The sequence below is a fragment of the Mesoplodon mirus genome (genome assembly GCF_964341445.2).
Source record: "Mesoplodon mirus genome assembly, chromosome: 9".
In the NCBI taxonomy this organism is placed as follows: domain Eukaryota; kingdom Metazoa; phylum Chordata; class Mammalia; order Artiodactyla; family Ziphiidae; genus Mesoplodon; species Mesoplodon mirus.
The window spans coordinates 17,450,902-17,478,200 of NC_138985.1; the positions used below are offsets into that span (position 1 = coordinate 17,450,902).

The window sequence follows — 27,299 nt, forward strand, 5'->3', positions numbered from 1 at the left end:
ATGTCATACTCTAGATTCAAGCACCTCTCATTGAAATATAAATGGTTTATAACATAAAATTGGAAAAGGAAAGACTGAAGATGATGATGGGGAAAACTGAGCAGATATTCTATAGGACGGCAAGGACAGAATCCTGAGCACTGATGGAGAGCTAGCCTCAGAGAGCAACATCTCTTTCACAGAACTGAAGAAGGGAGAAAAAGAATTTGTGCGTGATGGGTCTTATCCCTCTGGTAAAGTTAGAGGAATAAAATGCCGATAGTTATAGGATGAGAGGGATTAGGAGCCTGAGGATAATAAAGGAGCTTAGGAAGAACCATTGTAGGGAACGTACAAGTGGACAGAAGATTGATTAAAGAAAAAACATTGCCAAATATAGGACTCAGAAGTTCCAGTAATATCTTGATAAGCACCATTTGCAGAAAGTCAAGTCAGATGTTCTCCAGCAACTCAAAGTTGAGCAGACAACTTAAGGTTAAGGGTTGAGACCAGGTAAAAGACAAAAAGTCTCTAGGATGTTACCAGTGAGGGAATCTACCATATAAATGAGACAGAGATCTAATAATGAAAAGATATGAATGGAACATGCACCTGATAATTCAGCAAAGTCATTCATAATTGGATATAATATGTAGGCAAACAAAAGAATGAGAACACTTTCCTTCCACATTTTAGCATGCCTGCTTATGAAGAAAAGAAATTAAACGTCAACTCCTTGTAAAAGAATTCTTCATGTATGATCATTTATATGAAGCATGAATCTTAGTTATATCTCATATTTGGCAGGGATGCTTATGATACCTTATGTAATATGAATGCTTTAGCTTGCAAATTTTTGTTACTTGTCCTAGGCCATTACTTATTTGGAAGAGGAAGAGAACCAATCTTTCTTCACACCCAATACATGTCAGTTCGTGCTAGGTGCTTTACATATGTCATCTTATTAATCTTCCTAACAGTCCTGTAAAATAGGTATAACTGTGAGTTACAGCTGAGAAAACCAAAGCTCACAGAGGTTAAGTAATTTGCCCAGAAATGTAAAACAAGTTTGACTCCTAAGCATGTGTGCTTTCCAAGAGGTTACACTGCAGAGAGCTGAAGAGGGAGCTGTCAGATGAATTCTGACTTTCTCCTATTGCCAAAAGCTTGGTAGTTTATCTATGACCTTACTACAAATATGGACTGATTTATAAATATCTTTGTTCTCTCCAGAATATTTTTCTATGTTTAATTATTTTGATCCATCAAGAGGTACAGAGATGCTGTTACAGAACACACCTTCGAAGGGAATAAAGGAGTGTGGGTTCTAGTTGTGGACCCTTAGGCAAGCTTTTTAACCTCTTTTGTGGCCTCAGTTTTTTTTATCTGGTAAAATGAGGACTTTGGACTAGGTGGTGTCTGGGTTGTATTTGACTCAAGTCGTCAGTCATTCTTTCATGCATTCAGTAAACAGACTGAGATCAGGCACTATTTTATGTGCTGGGAAAACAGTGGTGAATGTTGTTACATTCTCATGGAATTTACACTCTCTAAAATTCCTGATCTTAAGACAGTAATTCTCAAGGTGGTGAGGAATCATAGGTGGAACAAATTTTCAAAGTCACTTAGGGAATACTTTTTTGAAAGTATACCTATACCACATCCTAGATCCACAGCCTACTCCCCACAAAGTAAGCACCGTGGGGAGCCAGTGCTATTGATAAGCATTTGTGGTATCTTTCTTAAAGGCTTGGTAGAAAAAAGGTTGAGAATTAGTGTTCTAAGTGATACAGCAAATTAAAGAGATGCAAGTCATATTGCTCTATTTGTAAGGGAGACTCATTAAGAGAGCCAATGCTAAGCTTAAAGTAAGTTGGAAAGTGCACTTGAATTCATAGTCCCTGATTAAGTCCTATGAACACTTGTACCAATCACATAACAGAAATATTAGAATGCTTACCCATGTTATTATTGGCCATAATCTCTCGTGCTGAATTCACGTGCAAAATCACTTGATTAAAAACACCAATATCCTTCTGGCAATTAATTTTAATATCCCAGGCTACAGCCAGTTTTCTGTTTTTAAATACAAACAAACAAGCAAACAAACATTAATGATGTCATAGCATTTTGGTGATGAAAAGCCTGCACACATATTCTTCTTTCATGTTCTGAGAATCAACAAAAACTGAAATGCTGGAAAGTTTTTAAAAATGTATACCCACTCCTCTCAAATCTAACAGTTATACCTAAAGTTTATGCTACAGTAAATATAAAATTATCACAGACATGTGCATGACTTGAAAATTAGAAAAAAAGAAAACACTTCTAGTTTAATACTGTCAGTCACAGAATGTTTTATTTTAAACTTGCTGTTCAAACTTTCAAATATGACACGTGTGGCAAAGAAACAACAGTTAACACACAACATCTGCCACAATTCTATCTTCGAACTGCCTTTTCTATATTATGTGATATGTTACAATTTCTTTCAATTTCTTACATTCATTGTACTCTTTAAGGCAGCAATGTCAATTTTTCTGCTTTGCAAACATTTCCATTAATGTTCTGAAATTACTTAAAATGACAACTTTTTCCTTTCAGTATTCTACTGCTGCCCACATTAGTGACATAATTCAACATATTAATACGTTGTTGAGAGGTACACTGTACTCAATAAATCAACTCCCAACTCTAAGTTAAAATGAACTTCAATCAAAAACAAGCATCTTCCTAAATCAGTTTACTCAGCTACTTTTCTCAAAAATATTTCCATTCTGAAATAAGTTTTTCTGTGAGATACAATAGTTTCATTTTTATTCCTAACAGAACTCATGCTGTACTTTTTTTTTTTTTTCAAAATATATTCGATATATTCTGTGCAAAATGTTAAGTTCTGTATAGGTATGTACCTTATTTTGAAAAAGTTTATAAAATATAATTCCTAGAAACAACCTCAACATTAGACAGTAGAGGAAGAAGAAACATATCAGACAAAGCCTAATTTTTCACAGGAGAAAATAAGTATGTTCTTAAAGCTCCAGTAATACATTCCTTGAAAAAACTCAGAATGCACTTTGGTCATTATTAAACATATTAGAACACAGGCAAATAAAACAAAATACTTTTGTTGTTTTCTACAGAAAGAAAATATGGCTGAATTGAGGCTGATCAAAAGGAATGGTGAGAGCAAAGTGATATTACGATATGGCTCTGTTCTCTACACATTCCTGACCTTAAGATGATGATTTGGGGATTAGAACTGCACCAATCAAATAAATAATTTACAATTAATTATTTTAAATTCCCAAAAACATGGTAAAAAATGTGAGGATATTCAACATGATACACCTTGCACCAAGAAAATTCTAGACTGTCTCAAATAAATTTTTAGAAACTAGATACCCAGTTTAAAAAAAAAAAAAGTTTGCTAAAACATTTCATGTTTCACGTAACTCCTAAAATTTCTTGATTGTACAAACATAACAACTTAAAATCAAGGCCCAATGTAAGATACCATCATATTCACCCTATTTACCTAACATGCCAACAGGATAAGCTCTCATTTGGAAACTTGGCAAATTATTTAGGGGGGAGGGGGTTAACTTTCTAGGTTAAAAGCGTCTAAAATAGCCCTTATATAATTGGGGGTTGAGGGGGAGATGTACCAGACTAAGTTTAGAAGGTAGAATTTGCAAGCTATAGCTATTTTTCCTGAAAATTCAAATACAGTTTTACAACTAACAATCAGAAGAATATTTAATTGGTTCTTAACCTTATTCTTAAGTTGTTCATTTGAGTGTGGTATGAATAGCATACACTATAGTGTACCATAGGGAGAAAATTATTTTACTTGAGTAAACATAATGTACTTTAGTAATATCAATAGGCACTTCACTTGTGAGATGAGCATATACCTCACTCAAAAGGATACCATATCATGCCCTAGTACACTATAACATATCCCATATAAAGATACGCATTAAAAGTAACAATTTTAAAAAGTGCACATTTTGAGCATGCACAGTTGGAGCTGTGCAAACAGCCCAGTGTTTCAAATAAATACAATTATTACTAGTTAAGTTTTATCAAAATATCTTACAGTATGGTAACCATTTACAATTATTGCTCTATTAAGAGTTTTATCATCAAAGAGCACTTGTTGACCTGTTGTGTAATACCATATATATTAATACTGAAGGGTGCTTAAACTGCAGCTTAATCAATTTAGATCCTGGCATTGTTCCAAAATAATTCAAAAGAAACCCTGACTGGATCTTGATTTACTGAAGAAAATGCTTTATGTGTTTAGCTGAGTCCAATGCTAGGCTATAAAGTTAAAGAAGTTTTCCTCAAGTAAGGCAAGTCACAGCATTGACGGAGAAACAGTGCTCAGCAATGGCTTCTCTTCTCACGATTTGTTATTTTGTCATTATTTACGAGCAATTACCAGGATCTCAAGTATCTGGATATCAGTTTTATCACCCTTTCAACAAGTAAGTACATCAAAGCTAAAAATAAAATATAAAGACTAAAATAAATGTAAAAAACAGTGAACAAAGTGAAATAAATATAAGAATTGCACAGGACAGTCTGATGTAAACACTTCAATTTCCCAGCTGAGACTCCTGAAGCAAAGAGTCAGTGACTGCTTTCAGGCAGCTTAGTTGGTACTCTTATTCTGGAAAAGAGGCTACATCTTCTTTTCTCTGAATTGTCATGATTTAATCTTCCAAAGCTAGTGGAAAAATAATAGAAATAGTGACTATTAGAGCCAGTTTTGATATTGCAACTTACTAAATTATATCGCATAATACTCTTTTTATCTAAATTTCATTCATAAACAAGTGTAGGTTCTACTATTTTAAATTCTTTTATCCTTTTATTTTCAAGAAGAAGTCACCTTAAACAAACAAAAACGTGAAAATCAGATTTCTCTTGCTTTTTTTTACTAGGAAGTGGCAATATACATATACTACTTGTTAATATGAATATACTACACCTTACTCACTAGCAGCTTTGCACATGTTGGAGGATGTATGCATTGCTATATAGATAAATAATATAACTTATGGCCAAAACCAGAAATAGGGCTCTTTTTTTATCACCTAAATTAGATTCAGATTATAGATGAGTAAAAATAAATACTTCAACTTATCCTATACAAGAGTCCCATTTGTAATGAATACTGTTCCAAATTAGGAGTTCCATCCATATTATAAACCAAGAATATTATCATTCTTTGAAATTAAATGTGAAATTACTTAATTAATATTTAATATTATACAATATAATCAAAATGACTCCCTTACTGTACATGTGAGATCTCAAGAGTGCTGGGGTAAAATAAATGTCACAAAAATGTAATACGGCACTAAGAAATTTAAAAATACCTGCAGGCTCTTACCTTTAAATTAAATCCAAGTAAGTCACTGATAACACCAGAAACAGCTGACAGGATGACAACCTGGGTGATGTTATAAAGCAGTGGATTCATTGTAAGCCCATATAATCTAAAGGGACTGTCCAATTCCTAGCAAAAGAGGAAAAAACCATGAGCCCAGATTCATTAAGAATTATCAGTTAAATTAATTCAGGACAATATGCAAAGAGAATTTTTAGAACACTGTTTCAAAAAAAAGTTAGAAATTATGATAGTTTTAGAAAGAATAAACTTGGTTGAACTTGAAATAAGTAAATATACTTTTAGGTTTTCTTAGGAGAAAATGACTTTCATATAAAAGAACTCTGGGGCTTCCCTGGTGGCACAGTGGTTGGGGGTCCTCCTGCCGATGCAGGGGATGCGGGTTCGTACCCCGGTCCAGGAGGATCCCGCGTGCCACGGAGCGGCTGGACCCGTGGGCCATGGCCGCTGGGCCTGCGTGTCCGGAGCCTGTGCTCCACAACGGGAGAGGCCATAACAGTGAGAGAGAGGCCCGCGTACCCCCACCTCCAAAAAAAAAAAAAACTCTGTAACCTAAATTTGTAACTCCAATTTCTGTCCCAAATGAATGACTAATAAAGTATCGATCTAGTAGGTACAAGGTTAAAGAATATTTTTTATTGTAAGAATAGAAACTGAAAGAGAACAATATCTTTTGCAGAAGATTTAGAAATTTAGTTAGCCAAATTTTCAGCCAATATTAATACATATAGTAAAAACTCCCCCTTGAGACAATTTTCAAATACATGGATTCATTAATTAATTGACTGATTCAAACTTTTAAAGTTCTTTATGTGCCAGGCACTGTGCTAGACTCTGGGAAGTTAAGATTCAGTCCCCACGCTGAAGGACTTTGCAGTCTAATAGACATGCAAATAAATAATTCAACTACGAGAGCCCCACAAAAGAGATATGCACAAAAGGCAGAAGGCCATCGAGGAAGGTGCTCCTGAAACTTAGTGCATGGGGGGAAAGCGGGTATTCCCTAAGACACACGAGAACATGGCACCTTTGAATTACTACAGGTTGTGCATGGGAAGACGTACCTTACGTACTACTTAGGTAAAGGTCATTCTTTGGGCAAACTGTGCCTAAAGACTGGCACTAAAGGAATTTAACTGAGGGAGTAGTATATCAGATGTGCGTGTGAGAAATACGGATTAGAGAGCAACGAGACCAGAAGGAGGAACGCCCTAAGAGCTCAGTGTACCGAAAGCTCAAGTGAGATATGATGAGGGTCTGACTTAGAGCAGTACCGAGAGGGAAGAGGGGACGAATTGGAAGATTTTGAGAGGTTGAGTCAATGGACCCAAGAATTTCTTGGCTGTGAAAAGTGAGAGAGAAGGCGCAACCTATATATTAAGTCCCAGGTTCTGACTAGAAGACCGTCGGTGCTTTGTATTTTAGTTATTTTTATATTTCTTTCTACTTTGCAACTGAAGCTTCTCACAAGTGTCATCTTTATAGCCTCCTCCTGTTTAGCATAGTGCCTACACTATCAAGATACTCAATATTTACTTATCAAAAAACCCACCCACCTCTTCTGAACTCTTTCAATACCTTATACTGTGATGTGCAATCTATACCCACTTAATGCATTTTAAGACTGAAGAATTGACTGAAGAATTAACCATAGCATTGAGACACAACTAATTTCATACCATTCTATGAACACTTAAAAACAACTTTAAGAATTACATTCAATTTGTTACAGAAACTGAGATTCAAAAAAATATTTTCCTTTTAAGAAGAAAAAGCATTACTAACATTGCAAAGCAGTGAAAAGATACTTTATTAAATTACCTCCGAAGAGTTATTATTATGAGATCAGATATACTGAAATTATATTCTTTTTGATTGTTACCAAAATGCTTTGAAAATATAAATATTTATTGGTGATACCTATTTATTATATAATGATTATGTATAACTACTTTTTAAACCAACTCAGGCGAAGCAAGCAAAAGACTGCTCTGAGAAATACAAAATGAAAAAAATTTGCAAATTAACATCCCATCTTCTTTTTTAAAATCTATTTTAAGTTCCAGGATGCAAAAATTTCCAAAGATGCCAACCTCTACAATACTCTAAACATTATTAAAAGTCATAAAATTTCAAAAATGAATAAAATTTCAAAATGCACTGATTTGGATTACTTGGATTAGTTTTTCAATGAGAAATAAAATGTATATTGCATGAATGTTCTCAAAAATAATTTGGAAAACAATTTCGATAATCATGAAAACCAAACACCAAGTAGGATCTACAAACAAAAAACTAAGATATAATGTTAGAGCAGCAGTTTCTACATCATGTCCATTTTCAATTTCATTTTTACCTTTAGCAGTTTAGTAGCCAGTTTTAAAACATTATTCACTAGTGTCAGTTCCTCCTTTTTGTTAGGTTTCTTCTCCATTTTCAAGTAGAGGTTTATCTTATTAAAAAGAATAAATAATTAAATATACTTAAAATTATAACAAATATTTTGTTTTTAAAAGGAATTTAGAGATATCTGCTAAAATAGTAGTAGTAGTTCTCTGGCTATTATTGAGATTATAGGTGATATTAATATTCTTCTTCATACTTAACCGTATATTCTGAATTTCCTACAGTGAACGTATTATTTTACAATAAGAAAATAATAACTGTTATTTAAACTTTTCAAATGTAACTAAAAGCTGAAAGAAGGAAAACTGGATGTCATTATTTAAAATGCAAAACACCTTAGTCACAGAGTCAAATCAACCCTGAGAATAAATAATAACTGGAGTAAGTAAATCAATTGGTTTGTTTGCTACTTTCCCCTTTCCCTCTAATTGACTTGGTCTGACATGGTTACCAATTTTTAAAAATCAAACTGTCCCTGACAAAATTACTCAACAAGTTCACCAGAAATAAGTTTGTTTAAACAGCTCCTATGAAATGGTAAGGAAAACGTTTAAACAAATTCATTCAAAATAAAGTTAAGCATCAAAATTACTATCCTTTATACTTTCTACTGAATGAAAGTTTATGCTTATTCAAATATGGCTCTGCTACACTGCAAAGCAAACATACACACTAATGGTTTAAAATCCATCATTTCTACAAAGGCTACTTCATTCTTATCAAATGAATATGCAACATAAAAACAGTAGATTAGACTTGAAGTCTGCATCAAGGCAGAAACACTGAAGAAAGGCTTGTGCCCTATCAAATTTCAAGTTTTGCTCTGTAACACAAATGGTCTTAATCTAATAACATAGGTTCCTGAAAATTTTAAAGTAAATATGGGACTTCCCTGGTGGTGCAGTGGATAAGAATCCGCCTGCTAATGCTGGGGACATGGGTTCGATCCCTGGTCCAGGAATATCCCACATGCCGCGGAGCAACTAAGCCTGTGCGCCATGACTGCTGAGCCTGCGCTCTAGAGCCCGTGAGCCACAACCACTGAGCCCACGTGCCACAACTACTGAAGCCCGTGCGCCTAGAGCCTGTGTTCCGCAACAAGAGAAGCCACCGCAGTGAGAAGCCCGCGCACCACAACGAAGAGTAGCCCCTGCTCACTGCAACTAGAAAAAGCTCACACGTGGCAATGAAAACCCAACACAGGCAAAACTAAATAATTAATTAAAAAATGGAAGTAAATATAAACATTTTAGTTTAATATGTAGACTATAGACATTAATTTAAAACATAATAAACATGCATTCTCACCTGTTCAGTAAGTAATATTGAGGTATTGCTATATTTTTTACTTGTTTCTGATCCAAGGGTAACAAATCTTAGGAGAAAAAGTGTTAACGAGATGCACCAGATTACCAGTTCCCAATTGTAGTGACAATCAAGGAAGATCTCATGTACATGAAGCAACTAAAAGTGTATGAAAAAGGCAATATGAAGAAACAATATGATTCAAACAATTTCTTTTTAAAATAAAATAACATTTTACTTCATACAGATAGATCATGGATATAGAATTACATTTTTAAAACATTCCACATTTATTAGGAAATATTTCAAGCACGTAAAAGGTATAATGTAATCAAAACCCATCTAGTTACTTTTATCAAATCTTAATATTTTGCAATATTCTTTCAGATTTTTGAAAAATAGAAGATTAAAGATTCAGTTGAAGCCCCTTTAAACTTTTCCTTTCATCATTCCCCTTCCTCCCCACCCCTCTGTAAGGGTAATGAATTTTGCATTTATCTTTTCCATGCAGTTTTTATAGTTTAGCTACATATTTATCCTTAAACTATGTTATTTTATACATATTTTAGAATTTATATAAATGCTATCACATTGCCCATATCATTCTTCAATTTGCTTTTTATTCTACTGGATCTTTGTTTTCAAAGATTATCCATTTATCCATGATACATTAAGCTCAAATTCATTCATTCTAACTCCTACAAAGGTATTACAGTAAAAGAATCAACCACAGTGGATTGGCCTACTCTACCAATTAACATTTATTGTGTTGCCAATTTCCTTATTACAAACAGTGCTGCAATAAATATTCTCTTATGCATCTCGTCTCCTTGTGCACATATATAAGGCTTTCTCGAGGAGTTAACATCTGGAGTAAAACTGCCGAGTCCTTGGATATTCACACATTCAACTTTAGTAGATATTATAAACTTGTCTCTGAAAACAGCTGTGCCAATTTATACTCTCAGCAGTGTATCAGTCTTCCCTTTGCCCTCATATTTGTCTGCACTTGGTATTATTCAACTTCTTAGCACCTGCCAATCTGATGAGTATAAATTGTTCTCTTACTGTTTTTACTTTTCCTGATTACTTAGGGAGAATGAATATGTTTCATATGCTTATTAGTTACTGGGCTTCCTCTTCTGTAAGTTATCTTTTTATATTCTGTATCTAATTTTTTTCTATTACGTTGTCTGTTTTTTTTATTGATTTGTATATGTTATATATTATGAATAACAAAGCTATTTAAATCATGTATTTTGCCAATCTCTCTTCCCAGACTCTCTTTTGTTGTTTATGGTGCCTTTTGTAGTACTTACAATTTTTAGGGAAGGGCAGGACAGAAGAAGAATATATGAGAGACTGCAGGTATCAGGCAAAAGTCTAAAATATTTACTGTCTGGCCCTTTACAGAGGACGTTTGCTGATCTCTGGCGTATAGGAAAAAAACTGATTCTTTTATGTTGATGTTATATCCATTTTTGTTGATCTTGAACTTCTAAAACATGTATATTTTTAATAATTTGTCCATAAAGTTACTTGAATATTCTACACAATCACATAGTCTACAATGCTTTCTTTTCCAGTCTTTATACAATTTCTTTCTTTTTCCTGTCTTCACTGGTTAGTACCCTCCATTAAAATGCTGTCTAGAAGTTACAGAGAGGGTACCCATCTCACTCCTGATTTTAAAGTAAATATCTCCAAGATAATAAATATCATATGTATAATGTTTGCTCCAGGTTTTGAAAGATATGCTTTTATCAAACTAAGAACAGTACTTTCCAGTCATTGTATGAATCTCCACTGAAATTTACCAATTTGTTTTCTGCATATATGTAGATGATCAGATGATTTCTCCTTCTTTAATCAATTAAAGGAGTCCAAACTAGATAAATGGCTTTTCTAAAGTTGAAAATCTTTGCATCCCAGGGATAGACTTGTCTTGGTCATGGCATATTTACTGTTATTAAATTGCTGGCTTCATCTTCCTAGTATCTTTGTATCTAAGTTAGCTCACTGATTCCTATTTTCATACTATCTGTCTGGTATTGGTAACAAGGTTATACTAAGTACATAAAATGAGTTGGGGGAATATTCCCTCTTTCTCTACTCTCTAGATCTTTTGTGTAGGATTAGGATTACTTGTTTATTCGAACATTTGGCAAAATTCATCTGTAAAAACCACATGGGCCTAGATGATTTTTGTTGCTAGCAGCTTTTCAAACTACTGAATCAATACTGCTTTATGGTTATAGGTCTTCTCAGCTTTTCAGTTACTTTTTGAGTCAGTTTTAATTAATAAATTATGCATTTCTACAAAATAGTCCACTTAAGCTTTTAACGTCAATGACAAAAATAATTAATACTAGTATTCTTTAAAAAATTCTCAATTGTTTGTTTAATACTGTGATTTTTCTTTTTAAAAATGTGTTATTTGTTGGGGGCTTCCCTGGTGGCACAGTGGTTGAGAGTCCGCCTGCCGATGCAGGGGACACAGGTTCGTGCCCTGGTCTGGGAAGATGCCACATGCCGCGGAGCGGCTGGGCCCGTGGGCCACGGCCGCTGAGCCTGCGCATCCAGAGCCTGTGCTCCGCAACGGGAGAGGCCAAAACAGTGAGAGGCCCGCGTACCACAAAAAAAAAAAAAAAGTGTTATTTGTAAGTATGTTTTGAAATTTTCAAACATATGGTTTTCTCATTGCTGTCGTTGTTTTCCACTTTAACTGCATACACCTAGTGGTCTGTATGTTATCAGTTGAGAATCACTTTGTCGCCTAGTACATGAAAAAGTTTTACAAACTGTTCTGTGACTGAAAAGAATATGTATTGTCCAATTACAGAACAAAATTTTTAACTATCTTGTTTAGATACATGTCTCCACTGTATTTTCGTCTGCTTAATCTATTATGAAAGAAATGCATTAAATCTTCCCAATGTGGTATTCTGTCAATTTCTCACCACAGTGCTATTGATTTTGACTGTATATAGGTATGTTTGAAGTTATGTGATCACATGCATACAAATTTGGAATTATTAGATCTTCCTGATGAATAATTCTCTAAATTTTTGTCAGGTTTCTCTTTAGTCCCAATAACGCTTCTTAGGTTACAGTCTCCTTCATCTGATATTAATGTAAGTTCACCAGCTTTCTCTTGGCTAGTATTTATCTGCAATATATTTTTCTATCTTTTTACATTCAAAACTTTTCAATGTTACTACGTTTCATGTGTCTTTTGTTGATAGCAATTGACAGACTGTATGTTCATTAGAGACAGAACTACTACAGGATGTACTTCAGGAACATGGAAATTAAACCTTGAAGAAAAGACTGAAATGCAATAAGCAATTGTGAGTAAAGAAATCAGTCTTTTTCCTTTTGGTTGCTTTTAGATTTTTCTCTCTGTTTTTGGTGTCCTGCAGTTTCTCTATAATGTGTCTAAGTGTTGATTTATTTTTTTGTGGCTTCTTGTTCTTGTTGTGCCTCCTAAACCTGAAAATTAATGTCTTCCACCAATTCAGAACAACTCTTAGCCATGACCTCTCCAATATCGCTCTCCCTCTTCTTTCCATCTGAAATTCCTATTAGGTATATGTTGGATCTCCCAACTGTCTCAATCTCCTTTTCATATTTCCATCTCTTCATCTCTATTCTACATTCTGGGTAATTTCTTCCATCTCCCAGTTCACTAATTATCTTTAGCTGTCTTAAATCTGCTATTTATTCTGTTTGTTGTGTTTTAATAATAATGTCAGTGACCGTATTTTTTTTACCTCTATGAAGCAATGCTTGGTTCTTTTTCAAATCTGTGTTTTCTTAGTGTTATATACATCGTCAATCATTTTAAACCACCTTATAGTTTATCTGACCAGATCTGAAGTAGCTGGAGATGTACTCCTGCTGTGTGTTAATCTGTTGACTCACTCATGTTGGATTGTTTTTTCATGTGTTCTGAAACCTGAAGGGGCTTTATCTGTGGAAATCCTGTGAGGCCTAGGGTAGATGTCACATCTCCAAGACCAGTCTTGGTTTTGTTTCTTCCAGGTATCCAGGAGTCTAGGATTACTTTTTATATTAACTTCTTGACACAGGGGTTACAGGACAAGATCTGTAATGTACATCTGAACCCTGAACCTGTGTGAAAGGCAGACCTACAGTTATATATTCTTAGGAGAGACTTTCCCTGCCTCCTTGCCAAAATCCAGGCAGAATCAGACAAGCTTCCTTATTATCTTTCTGTGCTGTTAGGCATACTGTTTTTCTTATTCCACCTTTTCACTCAGACTACAGCCCTTTGAGGATTCTGGCCTTATAGTGTATGTATAAGGAGGTATGGCAGGTCAAGGCCTCATCTTCTTGTCCTCATATGGGCATAAAATCTCAAATCTCTCAGATACTAACACTGACAGTGTACCTCACCATAACATTAACACATATAATTAATTGCTGTTTTTCAATTTTATCTTCATTTTTGGCCCCTTACTGTCTTATAAACTCAGACATATATGTAATATGTATATAAAAAAGCTCACTTATGTATATTAAAAGGCTGTGTTTTTTCCCAGAATTGTATGATGTTCTAAAGCAGAAGAATTTTCAGGTAATCTAGTATGTCTTATTACTTGAAATGGAAGTTTAAATTTCATAGCATAGAATATATCCTGAGATATTTTTGTGCTTCCTGACTAATCTTGGTCAATGAGAATTCTTTTTCAGAGCATGAGGCAGTCAACTCACAGTGACAATTCAGATACAAAATAAAAGAATATTAAATGTGAAGAAAGCAGAGATTCATGGAAAATAGTCTGAAAATTTTCATAACTCTAACTCATAAGTTTGTTTTGGGAAATAAAGATAACCAGGTGAATTGTAGACAAAAACTAATTATTATATGTTCAATCAATAGACACCTGAGAATAAGCTAGCTGCTGTTCATGACATAGATGAGTAACATGCATTTATTTATTCTACAGAAAAAAACCTGTAAAATGTCAATGTCAAATTACTTATTACTTTGTTTATTATTAGAAAGTTGACTATTTATAGATCTGATTATCTAATTTCTACAGAACAAGTTAACTCACCTGGGCACAACAGATAAATACAACTGAGATAGTTAATAAGAAAGCAGATGAAACTATGACATCAACTGATCGCTGAGGACCTCGACGCTGGGGAAAAAAGGGAAAACACTTTTAAATATATTTACTAATTAGCAGCTAATTCCATGCTTTCAATTTAGGCATTGATCCATCACTGCACGTTGATCATAGCTTACAGCACTGAAAATATACCTAATTTGTGAGACGAATTTTAATTATAAAGTGTAACTATTTCCTAAGGATTTGCAACACAGTGAAAATGGTGAATATACAGCCTAGAATTCTTAGGTTAACTTCCAAATATTCCATTTTGTCAAAACACTAATCATTTATTCAACATGTTTTTTTGAGCATCTGCTCAGAATGAAGCACAGTGCTAGGAGCTGGGAACACAGCAGAGAACAAAACAGACATGGACTCTATCATCACAGGAACTTGTTGGGAGTCAGACATCAAGCTCATAGTCACAGATGTATATATAAGTTGTGAGGAGTGCTATGAAGGAAAGGTATACAATGCTTTGAGAAAACTGGTAGGGAGTTTGGTGTAAATATCACTTCCTTAGGGAGATCTTCCCAGGCCCATACTCCTAACTCCCAAAAAGATTATGTAGGCCTGGGAAGATCTCTCCAAGGAAGTGATATTTACACCAAACTAAGGTGCAGGAGCATGATGGCACATGGCAGTGTTGTTGGTAGAAGGAAGAGCATGTGCAAGAGTATAAAGATCACAGTGCATTCAAAGAATTGAAGCAGTGTAGTACGGCTGGAATGCAGGGAAGAAAGCGTTTCAAAACTAGACAAGAGGGACAGGCTATCCACAGGAGCTAGGTCATCAAGGGCATTATAAGCCCTGCTAAGATCTTGTTCTTCATCCTAAGATCAATGGAGAACCTTCAGAACGCTTTAAGAATATGTTCAAATATACATTTTTAAGACATCTCTGGTAGCAAACTGAAGAAAATATTAGAAGGAGAAAATAGGAATGCTGTGAGGCCAGTTAAAAGGCAGCTGCAGTAGTCCAATGCAGAAGATGATGGGCGGCTGCAATTAGGGTGGTGGAAATGGGAAAAAAAAAAAAAGAAGTAAATGGATTCAAGATATATTTTGGAAGCAGAAAGGGTGGGAAATGGTGATAAACTGAATGTTGGAAATGCAAGAGAGGAAGTCAGTACTGAGGATAATTCCTAGGCCTGGGGTTACGTATTTCCCTCACTGAAGTGTAAGCTCCTTAAGGGTAGAGATTTTTATCTCGTCAATAGTGAATGGAACATGGTTAACGTTAAATAAATGTTTATTGAATAAAATAATCAATGCATAAAAGAATGCAGTACCTACTTAGGGTTGATAATGAGGGGAAATTTTAGGTGGCTTCTCACTAAGACAGGGAACAAAGATCATATCTATCCTTCCAGAAGCGTCAAGGTGAGGAAAAAATAATCTACACCAATCTGTAGCATCTCCCAGTGGAGACTAACTTAGCTGAATTTAACAAGTTAAATAAATAAACAGAATAATGAATTTTTAAAATAGAAGTGTAGACAGTGCATATTTTTTCTACTTATTTCCTTGTTACTTCAAAATGAAAAGCATTAAAGACCTAAGTATGTCAGAGGATAGTTGGCCTTTAGGTCAATTTTATTAAGACATGATTATTCCATACAAAATGAAATTCACTGCTAATGCAACAAATAATGCTCAGAAGAAGTGTTTTCCTAAAACTAATTCAGATGTTTCCCATTTCCCTCCTGAGTTTTTATATCTTAATTCCATAATTAGGAAAGTTATTTTAAAAGATTAAGGAAAAAGAATGGCATGAAAAGGATGGCTTAGAATTGCAAGCTAAAATTTCCAAATAGTAATAGGCCACTTCAGCGACTCACTGACAGATTTTTTTTTTTTTATTCTTTTTTTAAGCAGTGGGCTCCCTCTGCTGGCTTGTGATAATCATTCTAGGTAGAAATAAAATCTTTAACCTAGCTTTTGAATGAGTAGAAGTTGGTAAGATTTATGAACAAAGATAAATTTAGGACAATCTGATCTTGAATCATCCACCTAAAATGCATTTAAGCCTTTCAGACTTCAGATGTTTTACTGTAAAGAACCAGTTTAACATTTATTTTGAATTTCTGCACATGGATCAAAATGAACACTAAGTGTGGCCATATAGCACCATATGAGTACAAATCTGACTATAAATCTAGACATACATATATAATGACAAGGAAACTGGAACTATGAGAGGGAGCCAGCACGTTAAGAGTACTTTTATCACTACCATTCTACCTTAAGATAGGACCGGAGAGAGAGCCACATTTTTATATTCTGTACTTTCTTCAATCGGAAATGGGGAACCTCAGATTTTCGAGCCCTCCTTGCCGATGTTAAATGTCCAAAGAGTTTTGCAAAAAGTAATCGCTAAAAAAGATTAAAATAAAAATTAATTTTCAAGTAGATTACCATATAAAAACAAAAATCAACAAAATAAGGATTATTAAGATTTTATTTGGTTATATATTATAAAAACAAATTAGGAAAATAATTAGCAGCTCAAAATGATTTAATGAAATTCTAAAATACTTCAGGAATACCTTGAATATTATGAAAACGATGAAATATTCTCTATTCAGAAGTCTATATTATACCCACCTGTTTATAAGTTCTTTCTGCTACACAGAGCAAAAAAAAGAAAATCCACACAAGAGACACACGAACCACAAAACTTATTATAACCATAGAAAGAACTATGACATCTTCATTAGAACCAAATGCAATCACATAAAGTTCTGAAGCAGAATGTGCTGTGAGTTGATCCAAGTCTGTAGCTTGGGAGAGTCGGAAAACAAATGGAGTTAAACCCAGGATTAAAGAGATTGCATTTCCAAAAATCTGGTATCCTATTCCTGGTATATGGCTGTTTACCTTTATAGAGAGAGAGGAAAAAAGAAAAAAAAAACAAAATAAATTCCTAATGAAGCATTATTTTATTTATAGCAATATAAAATAATTTTGTTAAAATATATTAGTTTTAATACATGAATAATGAAATTTAAATTTACTTAAAGTCTGTAAGTCATTATTTTTTCAGTTTTTAAAAACACTTCATTATCAGATCTCTAATTCACTAAGTAGATGCAAAAGGATTTACTAACGGGTCTTAACCGGGATCTTGAAAAAAAATTCTATTTATCTCATTAAAAAGTTAGAAAGGGCTTCCCTGGTGGCGCAGTGGTTGGGAGTCCGCCTGCCGATGCAGGGGACACGGGTTCATGCCCCGGTCTGGGAAGATCCCACGTGCCGCGGAGCGGCTGGGCCTGTGAGCCATGGCCGCGGAGGCGATAAGGGGCCCGCGTACCGCAAAAAAAAAAAAAAAAAAAAAAAAAAGTTAGAAATACTTACAAATACTGCAATATTGAAAAGAATGAGGAGGTCTCATATACACTTAAATTCAGTTACAGAAAAAATCTAGAATTATACTTACTCGATAAATTTATAATTTGTGTTTTTCTTCAGAGAGTTCAATATACAAATGGATATGTCCTTAAACTCTAAAACCATTTCCTTTTATATATATACACATATATATATATTTTTCTGAAACCATTTCAGAAGAGAGACTATGCTAGAGGGGTAAAAATTAAATAAGAGGGGGGAAAACGGGCAGGGGAATTATAAAAAAAAAGGAAGTTGGAAATTAAATAATGGGAAAATATAAAATTGGTAGGACTGGGAGGGATCTTAAATATCATCTAGCTACCTTTTTATCATGATATTACAGAGTATGTAAAAATTCCCAGATAGTTAAGGTAGAGAATATCAACTAGATCCAAGTCTTTAAGGACTCCTTGTCAATAGCTTTTCATAGCTCACACTGAGATACGTAATAGGACATGAAGTAGATCAATTTCTGAAACCAGTTATTTTAATTCCTGTCCCACATAATGTGTGTACAAAAGTTCTAGTTAACAATACACAAGAAATTTAAAATTGCAACTTAAATCATGCTTAGTTGTCCAGAGGAATCAGGTAAAATTTAAAAAGTAGTAATGATCTAATAAGAGAAATAATAATAGAAACTGAAATTAAAATCCATAGTATTTGTACTCTATATTTCAAATAACTCAAGATTTTTACTAGTTGCATTACTTCCATATATTTAGGTAGGCAAGCATCAATACAAATTTTCCAGTTTTTTTTTAATGTTTTGGGTAGTAATAAGTAAATGAACCATGATAAATGATACAGGAAAATAAGTTTTCAACAACACTTGTATACATCTAGCAGCTCCTAAATTTGACCTACTGAAAGCAAAAAAAAATAACATAAAAGTAGAAAATTTTAGACTGTATCATCTCTTCTTAATCAGAATATTAAACACATTAAAAGGTGAGAGTGATTTGGTAACAAATCACTGTTGAAATCACGGTTTAAATACAAATTAACTTTTTCAGGTTGAAGAAATGAGGTGAGTAGGTTATACAGTATTTCAGTAATCATTTAATATATTAATAATCACTGTCTAAACAAATAAAATTTAAAAACTCACTCTGTTCATTATCATTCCACTGATTTCAAGTACAGACATGTCTGCTTTCTTGCAGTCATTGCCTTCCCATACAATAGCGCTTATTTTTTCTAATCCCGGGTGGGAACTATGGAGCCAGGGTAAATGACTCTATAAAAAAAAAAAAGAAATTGGTGAATATATTTACTGCATTTCATAAATAAGATATATATGTGTGTATATATCTGTATACACACCCAATTTTATCTACACTAAAAAACAGAAATTGGTGAATGCATTTACATTTTATTTATAGAACAAGTATATGTATCTGTACAAAGCTATATCATGTACAATTTCAATGACACGAAAATTCTATCTTAGGGCTTCCCTGGTGGCGCAGTGGTTGAGAGTCCGCCTGCCGATGCAGGGGACACGGGTTCGTTCCCCGGTCCGGGAAGATCCCACATGCCGCGGAGCGGCTAGGGCAGTGAGCCATGGCTGCTGAGCCTGCGCGAGAAAAAAAAAAAAAATTCTATCTTAAAATCAGTTAGTGGGCTTCCCTGGTGGCGCAGTGGTTGAGAGTCTGCCTCCCAATGCAGGGGACACGGGTTCGTGCCCCGGTCCGGGAAGATCTCACATGCCGCGGAGCGGCTGGGCCTGTGAGCCATGGCCGCTGAGCCTGCGCATCCGGAGCCTGTGCTCCGCAACGGGAGAGGCCACAACAGTGATAGGCCCACGTACCGCAAAAAAAAAAAAAAAAAAAAAATCAGTTAGCATATACACTGAACAGATGGCATAAGAAATTACGTTTATAAAAATGCATAAGTTAAGAACTTTCTGTAACATCTATTAGGCAACCTACTGTTCAAAAATACTCTAAAATTTGTCAGCAAAAGCACTTAGTTGTCAATCTGTCTACATAACTCTTAATATACAAGTGTTCAAAGACAAATGCACATTAAATTCATATTACTAATTGTTCATACTACTGACTGTCCAACTTATGATCATTCAATACGGAAGAATATGATAGCTGAGATATGAACCTCTTTGAAGGACTAAACAGTGATACAATCTCATTCAGAAAGAGATACAAACTTACCCTTAATATTTGATTTAGTTACTTTTCTGATTTTTTAATCTAGCAATTCTCCAAAGGATCAATTTAACTTTTCCCCCCTTGGAGCAGATATTACGAACTGAAGCACCTAGAGATAGAAGGACTCTCCCAACTAGAATAACCTCTCTCTCAAAGTTTCAAGGAATAGAAAAAGGTAAAAAGAAAAACTGAAAGCTTTAATACAAAAAAATCAGATACTTAAAGTTGGGGTTTTTTGTTTGTTTCAGATCTATAATTAAAAGAATAAAACTTCAAAATAGGATAGATGGGGGTTAAAGATGGCAACAAAATTAATAAAACACTAATATTTACATTATCAGATATTGATAGAAATAACACTAAAAGATTAGCCCCAGAATGGGATAAATTTGATAAATCTGTTTTATTATATTACATTATTTCTAAGTTATTTTTACAATATATTTCATTGAAATAACTTCTAACAATGAACAGAAGAATCTACTTCAGAATATTCTTTGAGGACAAAAACGTGATTGAAATATGGTAAAGATATGCTTCCGTAAACTTAAGGAAGATATTTTCCTCTAGGGGAAGTAAAGTTGCATTGACTCATTTCAGTTAAAGGTATAAAATAATAATACAATAATATGTAAGAAAATAGACATGGGAATTATTCTGACCTTTGCACATTAATTTTCTTTATGAACAATTATATAGGCAAACCATAATGCCAGTAGTTATGCTACTGGCAAAGCTCTTTTACATTTAGTTATTTGGCTACCAAGAGGTTTTCTCTAAAAATTTATCTGTTCCAAAGATATAGTATTTTAATATACATTAACCTTCACAGTATATATTTCACTACTGGAGAGCCTTAAGAGCTATGAAATACTAGTTATTAACTATCCATTTAATTCCTCAAATTACATTTTATAATTTTTCCCCAAACAAAATACTCTAGTTTGGGATAAAAATAATTTGCACCAAAATATGTATCAAAATTTCCCTGGAACTTTAATAATTATGAAACATAATGGAACTAAAAAGCTAAGAACAAGTATGAAAAGCTGAATGGAAAGAGTGTTAAGCCACAGAGGTAACAGATTAAAACACCGATATACAGGCTTTTTTTTTTTTTTAATTCTCAGTCTGTAACAGTGAATTACATGAAGCAAGACATACAATACCAAGAATGTACATCTAGAGACAGAAATAGGAAATCAAAAAGTTCTTCACTCTACTTCCGAAAGTACTCATTTTGCCCCAGTACCTTCTAACTAGCATTTGATAACATTTTCCTATTTCCAGAAAGGCAAAAGGCAAGAGAGTAGAGAGCAACTAGAAACTGGAGAATTTTAAAACAATTAATTAAAAGATACAGGGGCGCGTGTGTGTGTGAAATGTACTCAAAAATAGGGGATATAGGGATAGATGTATAAGTATAGCTGATTCACTTTGTTATAAAGCAGAAACTAACACACCATTGTAAAGCAATTATACTCCAATAAAGATGTTAAAACAATTTTTTAAATATTGTACAAATATGTACTGCCTTCAGTACATGAGACTTTTTTTAAAAGTTTTAAAGAAAACATCAGAGCAAATCATTCCATTTTATAATTTTATGACATAGATTCTTCTTAGTTACGTTTTTCAAACTAAAATTTGGAACTCTTTCAATGGTTACTCTTTATCCTCATCAAAATCTCAACTGCTTTGCTCCCTGTTCATTCACAACTGCCTGGAAACCTTAGCACTTTAAATGGCAGCATGTTTTATTTCAGATAAATTCACCATGACAATTGCTTTCCTGAAGTTTCCACCTGTGGGAATGGTAGCCATTAAAATACGGCTTTACCCACTGAAGAATTAATTTCACTTGAATGTGGCTTTATATTTTATTATATACTCAGCCGTGACTACAGGAGAAAAATTTTCTCTTTTAGAAATGTTTCAGTAACTATTTACCAAGAAAATAAAACAAAACTACAAATTTGGTGACATACTGACTAGAACACACTGATTCAAATACTCAGTGCTTCTTCACACGAGGAGGAATTTTTCAGTCTTCATGGTAGGCAGAAAAGGGTCCTCCAAACCTAATACAGACCTTAGTCAAACAAGAAAAAAAGCAGGCAGCTTTTCATTAAAGGGAGCTAATTTCAGCTAAAACTGAAAATATGAGCTTATTTTTTAGGAGCCTGAGAATACAAAATGTGTGTATAATCAAGCATATAATCCAAAAGCAAAACCAAAGTAAACCTAGAATACTATAATTAATATGCAGAGTAGAACATTAAAAAATGTTTATTTTACCAAACAACGAAACAGAGTAGGTGTGACAGATTTAGGACCAATTTATTCTGTAGAGCATTCATTCAAACAAATTTTTTAATCATTTAAGAAAGGCCTAATTGGCATGTTTTGAAAATTTTTGTTTCATTCATTCACTCAACTAATATTAAACACCTACTATGTACCAGGGACTGTGTGATACAACAAGGAGCAAAACAACACATGGTCTCTGCCTCTGTGCCACTTATGGGATTGCTGGGAAAATGGCTCACAGGCATTTTCCTAAACCTCAATTCCAGTTATTATCCTCTGTGACTTAGATAAATACACAGATGACTCATCCAACACCCTTTTCTCATGCATTGTTCATTGTGTTTTTCACTTCTTAAATTCCAGGGAGCTGCGGCTATTCCCATGGCCACACCCTGGACCCTGTCACCACACATTGCTCTACATCTGAAGTGAGTCTCCAGCCACAACCTCTCATCTTACCAGGTCTCTCAAACCTTCACAATTCAAAACACACTCTTCCCTGAACATACCTATTCTTCAACCTATCAGTCCCTTCTTGGTTTCATTTCCTTCTCAATCTAACATGTCTAGATTTTTACCATATCCATTATTTCAACCAGCATATCATCCCCTCTCCTGTCCCTTGAATAGCAACTATTTAGCACCTACACTGTATGACTTTGGGTGCATTATTTAACTCTGAGCCTCCATTTTCTCATCTACGAAACAAAAAATAACCTACATTGTTATAGGTCATGTGGATTGTATGAGACAATGCATCTAGATTACTTTGCACAGTGGAAGATATATAATAAATGCTTATTAAATGTTTGCTACTATTATAATTATTACAACTATATTCCAGAGAATAGCATACAACTATGTAGAACAGGCAACTACAAATTCATAGTTTCAGATTCCAACTGGACCCTCAACCACGTGGCAGTGTGACTCTTTTTAATGTGTTACTTGGCTTGAACACAAGCAAACACAAACTCTCTCCCCACCATCTCCATTTCCCACAAATGAAAATGTCAAGCCTTCACCACCATCCACAAGCCCCTTATCCTATCATCTCACTTCTTTACTGTTAATAGACCACCGGGCCTCCTGCACATCAAAGAACAGAGATCATCAGGCAGTAACTCCCTCGTGGTCTTACCTGCTTCGTGCACTCTTCCTCCTCCTATTTCAGCAGAGGACGTGTTCCTCAACCTGCAGAATCATGCCTCCCCTCCAGAACCCTAATCATTCAACAACTTCTCCTGTACCTCTTCAATTCTTCCCTACTGTTTTTTCTCCTATGCACGTAAGTGCTCAAGTATCTCACATCTTCACATTTAGGAGGTGGGGACCAAAACATTCCTTCAGCTTCTCCAACCTGTCAGGGCCATGCTTCTTTTTTTTTTTTTTGGTGGGCCATGCTTCTTAAACCTCATTCCTCATTTTCACCCCTCGGCCCTCTTAGCAAAGCTTCTTTCCCCTAAAAGTTTTCCTGAAGCTGAAGCCAAAATGAATGGATATATTTTTAAGAGAAACATTTCAATCAGATCGAGAATAATAATACTTGGCTTTATCATATATTTATTTTACCCCCATTTGCTCCAGGTATTTTAATTTACAAAAATTACAGGCAAAATTGAAACTTACTTTGTACCCTTCCCTGCTCTCATTCCCTTTTTAATTCCCCAGGTCTGTTATCCTAAATTTGGTGTTCATTATTCCCTTGCATGTTTTTATATGCTTACTGCATATGCTTTTATTCATAAACATATATAACCTTGCATGTTTTAAAACTTCATTATAAATGGTATATTGTACATATAATTCTGCAACTTGCTTTTTTTATTCAAAGTTATATTCACAAGATTTATTCTTTTTGATATATGTAACTGAGTTCATTCAATTTCACTGCTGTATATTGTTTTATCATATGCCATGATTTATTAATTCTACTATTGTTGGCTATTGCATTATTTTCCATCTTTCACTATCACATACAATGCAATGAACATTTTTCAATATGTCTCCTTGTGACCATCTTCTAAAGTATCCTTGGAGTGAGAAGAGTCATATAGTATGTAGACCTTCAATTTTATTATAAAGTAACAAAGTGCTCTCCAAAGTAGTTGTGCAGATTTATATTAACATCAGCTTTGAATAAGAGCATTAAAAAATTCTTTTCTTAAAATAGTGAAAAACAAACCAGTATTTTTTGCAAGGAATGGAAATTCCAGCTAGCTCAAATAAAGGCAGTGATTGGATGATGGTGTTTCTCATCAAAAACATTTTGTGGTGTCCAAGGAAAACTTAACTCTAACTAGGACTTAGGACAGAGGAATCAGCGGCCCTGGGGACCCTCTGTGCCTTGTAGACTTTCAGTCAATTATTCTGCCATTAATGTGCCTCAGCTGAACCCCATGTGTCTGTTCCTCTTCTAGTGAACTTTAGTTACGTGTTTGTGTACAGACACGCGTGTTATAATCTCATTACACATACTCTCTCACAACCCTTTTTCTGATAACAAGAATAGAATTCATTTTATTCCTTGGAAGGAGGAAGCAGAGATAAAGACAGAACTGTTCAACACTGAGTCTTCAGTAGAACTGACTAAAAATAAGATGTTTGATATGAGAATATTTTTTCCTAAAAATGTGCCAAGTAGTAGCATTTCAAATTTGGGTTGGTGTGAGGTGAAACAGTAGTACTTGCCTGGAGATTAGCCAGAGCAGGGGACCATGAATACACAAACCCGGAGAAAATAACAGATGTTATGCAGCAAGCTTTGGGCTTTGGGAGAGTTTAAGTCAAGTTTTCCTAAATCTGATGAGCACTAGCCCAGATGGAGGGAGCCAGGTTCCCCCTTCTGGGCTCTGCACTTCAGAGACGGTGTGCCTCCCTGTGAAGTAAGGAGTTTGCAGAGTTGGGGATATGCATATCTGGAACCCATACCCTTCTGGATCCATGGGACCTAGAATCCCCTATCCTACTGGTCCCAAGCTGCCTTCCTAGGCCTGCACAGGCCTCTTGCCCAGGTCCCTCTGGAGAGGGACCCCACCAGTGTGTATATATCTGGGCCAGAGGAGTGGCCAAGGAATTTGGTTTGGAAGGATGTGGAAGGAAGTTGGGTGTTGGACCCTAGGATGTCCATATTCACACGTGAGCCCCTCCTGATGCCGGATGAAGCCTGGGATGAAAAGACAAAAGGCTTAATCCAAAAGCCTCCATTGGTACTTTTACCCTAGTACCTGAAAATCTGAGAAGAAAGCTTATCTACGAAGGACAGTGTGGCCCGAGCTGACATTCCCTGTAGTATAATTTGAGAGGCATCGCAAAACCCTGCTTATAATACAAGGTATGCCTTGGGTAAACCTGTCCTGAGAATTAACCATGAACCTCCTCCCTAACTAATATAGTAATGAAGCAGCGAGAAAAAGTCACCTACAATTTTAATTTTCAAAAGCTCATTATGCATTATGATCTTGTAAGAAAAATATTTCATACGCAGCCACCTGTAAAGTGAAAGAGGCTAAAGGCTTGGTTCTCATACAAGGCAATAATTTCTCCATTTGGAATGCTAGCAATGTTCTCTCTTTGGAAAGTTTATAGAGCTTATATCCTGTCTGTTCTCCTTTAATAAAGAAACATTAAATATTTTTAAATAAACTTTCTTTAATGAGCTAGCAAAAAAATTCTTTTCTTACTTAAAGTAACAAGTATTTTTTTCCTATAATTTCTTCTAAATATTTTAAAGTTTTATTTCTTCACACTTAGGAACTATCTGGAATAAATTTTTGTCTTTGGATAATTATTTGACCCACAACCATATACTGAACGGTCCACCCTTTTCCTACTGATTTGTAATGTCACTTATGTCATACATTAGGGATCCATACAAACAGGTATCTATTTCTGGGTTTTCTATTCTGTCCCATTGGTCTATCTGTTTACACACTGAGGCTGTCTGGCCTGCTATAACAAAGTACCACAGACTAAACGGCTTACAGACAACAGAAATCTGTTTCTCGCAGTTCTGGAGGATAGGAAGTCCGAGATCAAGGTGCTGGCATATTTGGTGTCTGGTGAGATCTCACTTCCTGGTTCACAGACTACTCTCTTTTTGTTGTAACCTCACATGACGAAAGGGAAAAGGGAGCTCTCTAAGACACCTCTTTTACAGGGGCAGTAATCCTATTCATGAGGGCTCTACCCTTATGATCTAATCACTTCCCAAATGCCCCCATCTCCAAATACTATCACATTGGGGATTAAGCTTTGACATATCAATTTGCGGGGGACATAATATTCAGTCTATAGTGTACAGCTGTACCATACCATCTTAATTACTACATCTTTAAAGTAAATTTTTATACTCAGTAAGAAAAGTCCTCTGTTCTTCAAATTTATTTTTGCTATTCTTGACATTTTGCTCTTTAATGTGGACTTTAAATCAGTCTAAGTTCAACTAAAACACAAACAAACACACATGCTGGTAGGATTTTGATAGAAAAAGCAGTGATAATGGGTATCTCTTTCTTGTTCCTGACGTTAATAAAAATGATCCTAAAATTTCATCATGAAGTATGACAGGTTTTTAGAAGGTTCTTTGACAGTTACCTTTTATCAGATTAAGGAAGTTTCCTTCCATCTCTAGTTGTCTAAGAGTTTACTTGTTGGTTTTATTATTAAGATTTGATGAGAAGTTGGATAAGAGAGAGAAGAAGGTAAGGAAGAGTAGCCCCCAGGTTTCTCAACTGGTGAGTGAGTGGATGGAGATGTCATTCATAAGAAAAACAGATTTATGAAGGAAGACGAAGTATTTGGTAAATGTGAAGTACTGGTGGGACATTCAAATGAAGATATCCTATAGACCTGTGCTGTCCAATATGGTATCCTACTCACATGTGGCTAGTGATTACTTGAAATGTGGCTAGTCCAAATGCTGTTAAGTGTTCACAACAGATATTGAAGAAAGTATTAAAAAATGTAACGTATTTCATTACTATTTCTCATACTAGTTATAAGTTGAAATGATAATATTTTGAATATATTGGGTTAAACAAAACATACTTAAATTAATTCCACCTTTTTAAATGTTTTTAAATGAGACTACCAGGAAATTTTAAATTACATATGTAACTCTCATTAAACTTCTGTTGGATAGCATTACTATAGGCACTTGGAGATA

The 27,299-nt window shown here is 34.7% G+C and overlaps 1 protein-coding gene across 2 annotated transcripts in view; it reads right to left on the reverse strand.

The window, feature by feature from the left end:
- Positions 1 to 3,572: 3,572 nt before the first annotated feature.
- The window catches only part of PHTF2 (putative homeodomain transcription factor 2), a 129,407-nt gene continuing 105,680 nt past the window's right edge, over positions 3,573 to 27,299 (reverse strand). For both annotated transcript variants that reach the window (XM_082632408.1, XM_082632407.1), the window contains 8 exons: positions 18,763 to 18,891; positions 16,866 to 17,138; positions 16,503 to 16,634; positions 14,200 to 14,286; positions 9,119 to 9,274; positions 7,761 to 7,856; positions 5,387 to 5,512; positions 3,573 to 4,717 (listed from right to left, as the gene is read on the reverse strand). In XM_082632408.1, coding sequence (XP_082488534.1) covers positions 4,697 to 4,717; positions 5,387 to 5,512; positions 7,761 to 7,856; positions 9,119 to 9,274; positions 14,200 to 14,286; positions 16,503 to 16,634; positions 16,866 to 17,138; positions 18,763 to 18,891 — 1,020 coding nt within the window. In that variant the 3' untranslated portion in view covers positions 3,573 to 4,696. The remainder of the gene's footprint in view (positions 4,718 to 5,386; positions 5,513 to 7,760; positions 7,857 to 9,118; positions 9,275 to 14,199; positions 14,287 to 16,502; positions 16,635 to 16,865; positions 17,139 to 18,762; positions 18,892 to 27,299) is intronic.